This window comes from Gopherus evgoodei, unplaced genomic scaffold (genome assembly GCF_007399415.2).
Source record: "Gopherus evgoodei ecotype Sinaloan lineage unplaced genomic scaffold, rGopEvg1_v1.p scaffold_39_arrow_ctg1, whole genome shotgun sequence".
Lineage (NCBI taxonomy): Eukaryota > Metazoa > Chordata > Testudines > Testudinidae > Gopherus > Gopherus evgoodei.
Genome location: NW_022060060.1, coordinates 1,232,849 through 1,239,567, shown reverse-complemented (window position 1 = coordinate 1,239,567; position 6,719 = coordinate 1,232,849). Strand labels below are relative to the sequence as shown.

The 6,719-nt window shown below is 49.5% G+C and overlaps 1 gene segment (V, D, J or C); it reads left to right on the top strand.

The window, feature by feature from the left end:
* The first annotated feature begins 2,684 nt into the window (after nt 1–2,684).
* Nucleotides 2,685–6,719, top strand: part of LOC115642233 — a 45,306-nt gene continuing 41,271 nt past the window's right edge. Inside the window, 1 exon segment of the V gene segment in view lies at nt 2,685–2,800. Within this exon segment, the coding sequence occupies nt 2,755–2,800 (46 nt within the window).

Below are 6,719 nucleotides of genomic sequence, written 5' to 3'. Positions count from 1 at the left end.
GGGCAGAAATGGTCTCACAAGTGGCGTCAGCATGTAGCTTCACCTCATTTTCCTTCCTTCGGCCCGGCCTGCATAAGTTTGGCCACTAACTAAGAGGGGCAAAGTGTAGCAGAGGAATCATTTAACGTGAGAGGAGCCAGGCCTGGGGTATCCCCAAATGTGGAGAGAGCTAGAGCAGGCTGAAGGCTCCATTCCGGCACAGCTGCCTTCGGTACATATTTACAGTGACTCAGCTGTGAAATGATGACTCCTGGTCCCACTGAAGTCAAAAGTAAAACTCCCATGGCTCAGGGGGACTGGGAGTTACTCCCCAGTGTTGGAAATATGTGTCAGACTCATAACAGAGGCGCAAGAGGACAGAACTGGGTTTGCTGTGCAATCGGAAGGATTTCAGCATTCCTTCTCTTTATCTGACAGAGAGAGAGAGAGAGAAACAGAGACAGGAAAGGGTGTGTGTGTGAGAGAGAGAGAGAGACAGGACAATGTGTGTGTCTGTGTGTGTGACACAGAGACAGCAAGGAGTGTCTGTCTTTGTGTGTGTGTGTGTGTGTGTGTGAGAGAGAGAGAGAGACAGGACAGTGTGTGTGTCTGTGTGTGTGACACAGAGACAGCAAGGAGTGTCTGTCTTTGTGTGTGTGTGTGTGTGTGTGAGAGAGAGAGAGAGAGACAGGACAGTGTGTGTGTCTGTGTGTGTGACACAGAGACAGCAAGGAGTGTCTGTCTTTGTGTGTGTGTGTGAGAGAGAGAGAGAGAGAGACAGGACAGTGTGTGTCTGTGTGTGTGACACAGAGACAGCAAGGAGTGTCTGTCTTTGTGTGTGTGTGTGAGAGAGAGAGAGAGAGAGAGAGACAGGACAGTGTGTGTCTGTGTGTGTGACACAGAGACAGCAAGGAGTGTCTGTCTTTGTGTGTGTGTGAGAGAGAGAGAGAGAGAGACAGGACAGTGTGTGTGTCTGTGTGTGTGACACGGAGACAGCAAAGAGTGTCTGTGTGTGTCTGTGAGAGAGAGAGCGAGCGAGAGAGTTAATGTAAAGTGGAGGAGAGGGACAGTAAAGGGAAGCAGAGTGGGATATGCACTGGGGTATTACAGGGATATCACATACTTTCCTGCTCACCTAGGCCTGTGCATCCTTGTTCCCTCTAGGTTCAGTTCAGCCCTAGGCTGGTATGTCAGTACGTAGCTTATAAACCACTTCATTCCTCCATACTGGGCTGGCCCCCTGAACACTCGGAAATTGAACCCAGAAACTCGAACTGTACAGTCAGTTGAGAGTAATTAACCATTGGGACAATTTCCCAGGGTGGTGCTGGGTTCTCCATCACTGACAATGTTTATATCAAGAGTTGATGGGTTTGTCTCGAAGATGTGTTCTAGGTATTTTGGAGGGAAATTGTTGTAATGTTGATAAGTACAGGTTGCAAAGGGTTATGCACCGTTAATCCGTATGTGATCACTGAGTCATGTGCCTTCTCCTTGCTCTGTTGGCATGAGCTGAAGTAACTTCTGGAGCCACAGCTATTGGCTGATAACTGACCATGTGTACCGAGAGGCCAAGAAACAGGCATCTGGGACAAACACTGGGTAACTTATTTGGCAAAACGGATCACAATGTGATCACTAATGGGGAAGGGCTTTCACCTCCCCGGAGCACCATGGGCAGAGGCAGACAGTGGTGTCGGTCCTCCTCTGCTGGCCTTCTCAATCAGCTGTCTGCCTGGACTGAAAAGGGAGAGTTGGAAAGTCCCTCAGTCTGTGATTACAAACATTATCTAAATATCTGGCATATGGTACCCACAAGTCTTTGCAGTGAGGGGGAACCGGGGTGAAATAGCTGAAATAGAGACAGCTGCCAAATCCAGCGGCCTACTAATAGCCGCTAGTCTCCACTTGGTTAATTCAATCTGGGTATTTTGAGACCCTCATCGATGCTGCATTTAGGATTCATTAGTGAATCTTAAAGAAGAGAAACATAATTGCCATTGTGCAAATCGGGAACAGTTTAAGTGAGCTGGGAGCCCAAGTCCAACTTTCGATAGTGACTTATATTTAGGAGCCTAAATCCCAGAGACAGTGATTAGGATTTAGGTTCCCAAATCATTTAGTTACCGCAAACCCGACACCCTGGGGCTCCGTTGCCAATTCTGGTCCTATAAGCAGTGGTGCTGAAAGACATCCCAGCCCCACCACCTCAGTGTCCCACTACCACAGCAGGGGTCAGTCTGCACCGAAGAAGATGATGATTCAAAGGTTAGTCTCCAAGGTGCCACAAGTGCTCCTGTTCTCTTTCCACAGGTCCTTGTTTGTCATTACCAGGACTGCAGCTTCCTTTCTTCCTTTCTCTCTTTTCTGTTCGCTCCCGTCTTCCTCTGATTCTGCCCTGACAGCCCCTTTCCGGAGCCAGTCAGGCCAGGTTCCCATTGTGCTGGACTCAGTACAAACACATGGGACCTGATCCGATATCAATGGAAGCCACTTAAAAATCCCCTGGGGTTTCACTGGGATTTGGGTCAGAGAGCTACACACATTGACACAAATCTCCCCCTTCTCTCGGATGCCGAGGGCGAGAAATGAGATAACCTAGAAAGGAGTTTGTGTGTGTATAAGGAGCGGGATATGCAAATCAGGGGGACAGTTTCCTGTTTAAATCTGTCTCCATCTCTCCCCAGGCAGCGCCCGGAGAGACAATCCGCAGCCCCTGGGTCTGTGCAGTGACCAGCCAGTCCCTGAGAACTTTCCCCTCCAGCACCAGGGAACATGAGGCTTTGGCTCTATGTAGTGTCCCTTGCAGTGGCTTTGGAAGGTATTTTCTCCCCTCATACCCACTGGCGGGGCAAGGGAACAGTCTATGATTGCTGTGAATATCAATACGATCTATAATATCTTTCTATCCCCAGGTGTCCGGTCCCAGGTGCAGCTGGTGGAGTCCGGAGGGGATGTGAAAAAGCCCGGAGACTCTCTCCGCCTCTCCTGCAAAGCCTCCCGCTTCACCTTCAGCAGCGCCTACATGCACTGGGTCCGCCAGGCCCCCGGGAAGGGGCTGGAGTGGGTGGCTCAGATTAGACCCGATGCATCCAAGCAGTGGCACTCCCCGGCTGTTGAAGGCCGATTCACCATCTCCAGGGACAACTCCAACAACCTGCTGTATCTGCAACTGACCGGCCTGAAGCCCGAGGACACCGCCCGCTATTACTGTGCGAGAGACACAGTGACACGAAACCGGTTTGTGACCCTACAAAAACCCAGGCTGCGGAACCGCCCTTCTCCCGGCAGCCGCGCGGGGGCAGCAGTGACACACACCCCGCTCCGGGCTCACACAGGAGACCCGGCAATACAGTAAATTAGCTGCAACTGACCGGGCTGAAGCCCGAGGACCCCGCCCGGGATCGCTGTGCGGGACACACAGTGCGGGACGCCGGGCTGAGCTCAGACAGAAACCCGCCCTCGCTGGCTAAGCACAAACTCTCCGCTGGGGGGCGCTGCAGTTCTACAGCTCGCAGCGCAGAGACCGTGAGCGAGAAAACTCCGGTCCGCAGCTGCCCGCCTGTGACTCCCCCCCCCCCCCCAGATACAGACACGGACTGACCGCGCTGTTAGCAGAGACCAGCCCCAACTCCCCCTTTCCCCAGGACACTCTGTGCCCCTCACTCCGCTCCTCCCTGCCTCCCCCACCCCAACCATCCAGGCTGAGAGAATCGATATTAAAGTGAATGAATGAAAACACGGCTTTTAACCCCCCCTCTAACAGCCAGGAGGAGGGTTTCCTATCTGCCCAGGAGATATTGGCACCTCATGCCTATTATAGCCCCTCAGGAGCTCTAGAAAACCACAGCCTGGGCAGAAGAGGCCCTGTTCTAGCAGTTCAGGTGTGAAAACCAAGGGAGGAGAAACTGGTTCTGTAGTTGGCAAGCCATTCACAGTCTTTGTTCAATCCTGAGCTGATGGTGTCAAATTTGCAGATGAACTGAAGCTCAGCAGTTTCTCTTTGAAGTCTGGTCCTGAAGTTTTTTTGCTGCAGGATGGCCATCTTAAGGTCTGCCATAGTGTGGCCAGGGAGGTTGAAGTGCTCTCCTACAGGTTTTTGTATATTGCCATTCCTAATATCTGATTTGTGTCTGTTTATCCTTTTCCATAGAGACTGTCCAGTTTGGCCAATGTACATAGCAGAGGGGCATTGCTGGCATATGATGGCGTATATTACATTGGTGGATGTGCAGGTGAATGAACCGGTGATGGTGTGGCTGATCTGGTTAGGTCCTGTGATGGTGTCGCTGGTGTAGATATGTGGGCAGAGTTGTCATCGAGGTTTGTTGCATGGATTGGTTCCTGAGCTAGAGTTCCTATGGTGCGGTGTGCAGTTACTGGTGAGAATATGTTTCAGGTTGGCAGGTTGCCTGTGAGCGAGGACTGGCCTGCCACCCAAGGCCTGTGAAAGTGTGGGATCATTGTCCAGGATGGATTGTAGATCCCTGATGATGCGTTGGAGGGGTTTTAGCTGGGGACTGTATGTGATGGCCAGTGAAGTCCTGTTGGTTTCTTTCTTGGGTTTGTCTTGCAATAGGAGGCTTCTGGGCACACATGTGGCACAGATCAACAGAGCCAGAGAGAGAGAGAGATGGGCTGCAGAATCCACTTCTCCAATCCATTCCGAGGAGGCAGCAAGGAGCAAACAGAAGAACACTGCAGAGCCTTCGGGACAAGAGTGAAAAGTGGCATTGGAGGTTGGAAAGAGGGCTGTCTCCAGGCACCAGCAAACCAGCAAAATTCAAGGGGTGGTAAAAAACTTAGAGCCAGCCCTGGTTGGAAAACATCACTTTCCAGCTCTGTACCTGCACAAACGGCTTGTTTGCACATAGAACCCGCAGGTGTCCTTTGACTCCGCCTCGCTTGTAAAGTCGCCAGGTTCCACCTCGGTGCTGGATCCATCAGGCTCCTGGGTAGTGGCTGGAACGGGTCTCCAGGGCGGAGCACACAGGAAAGAGTTTCACTACACTGATTCACGGAAAGGACGATTCATTGTCTCCCTTGAGAATCCCAACAACCAGCTGGATTTACAAACGAGCAGCTGGAGATGCCAGGACACAGCTCACTATCACTGTGTGAGAGACTAGACCATAGTCACAAAGCCCATCACCAAAACCAACGGTGGGTTCGCACCGTGTTTGCCTTTTAATATGGCCACATCTAAGAAAAGACAGGAATCAACTCCAATAGTCAACAAAATGTCAATAGCACAGATTTATTCTTGGTTTAATTTTCAGACTGGAGTAGATGAAATAGGTAGTATTTGATTAATCATATGGAGGACTGTATACAACCCTTTCGTGTTCCATATTCCATTATTACTTGCAGGAATCATTAGTCTGAAGATACCATTGCAGGAAATATGAACAGTGATGAATCACATAAAGTTGTGTGCTAACTGCCTCTGAAGGATGTTACCATTGTGGGAGATATCATCTATCTATCATTTATCTATCTATCTATCCCCATCCACCCCCTCAATCTATCTATCTATCTATGCCCATCCTCCCCATCTATCTATCTATCTATCTATCTATCTATCTATCTATCTATCTATCTATCTATCTATCTATCTATCTATCTCCATCCACCCCTCTGTCTATCTATCTATCTATGCCCATCCTCCCCCTCTATCTATCTATCTATCTATCTATGCTCGTACACCCCCTGTCTATCAGTGTCACTCAGAGCAGGGACGTGTATCACACTCATCTCTATGGGTTCTTTCTTTGCTATCTAGAATTGTCAATGCCTAATTCTCAATCAGCCATGGCTGGGATGTTGTTAGTGTCTGTGGTTCCAACTGAGCTGTTTCAAGGAGAGGAATAAGAGTGTAGGAGAGACTCACTTGGGTCTCTCCCTGGGCAGTGGGATGAACGGTGTTTTCATTCCTGGGAAAATAATACTTATAAAATCGAAGAGAGAGAGACTATTCCTCTTGCTGGAAAACAATGCACATTCCCAGCTGGAAAGGCAATATGCAATGTAAGAGACTGGGGATATCTGTGAATATATTTGTAAGTAGGTAGATTAAGGGGTCACGGGGAACTTGGAGCACAGATCCCCTAGGCACCTTTTGAAAACTCACCCTTATATTTCCAAGGACAAGGAAATGAATTTCTAGAGAGTTTTGGCCTCCTCTTTTCCATAGCAACACATTGGTAAGAGGGTTTGTGTGACTTTGAAGGGGCTCAGAGATGTTTAAGTGCATGCAGAGTTAGAGATGACTGATTTTGAGGCAGGGAGTCAGGGGTGTATGTGAGGAATCACTTGTGAAATAACCTCAAACCAGCCCCACAATCTCTACTCCGGTCTCTCAACTGACACATCAGGTTTCAGGTTCACCTCACTCTCAATGAAGATTTTAGCCTGGATTTATAATTCCGCTTGGGCTAGAATCAGGTGGACCTTTGGTATGACCCGGTATGGCCATTCTTATGAAGCACTTGTTCTCACAACTTGCACAATCAGCCTGTGGAATTCATTGCCAAGGGATGCTGTGAAGGCCAAAATGCTAACAAAGTTCAAGAAAGAAATATAAGTTCATGGAGGACAGGTCTATCAATGGCTACTAACCAAGGTGGGCAGTGATGCAACCCCATGCTCTGACTGCTAGAAGCTGGGTCTGGACAATGGGAGATGGATCACTCAGTGGTTGCCTGCGCTGTTCATTCCCTTTGAAGTACCTGGCATTGGCC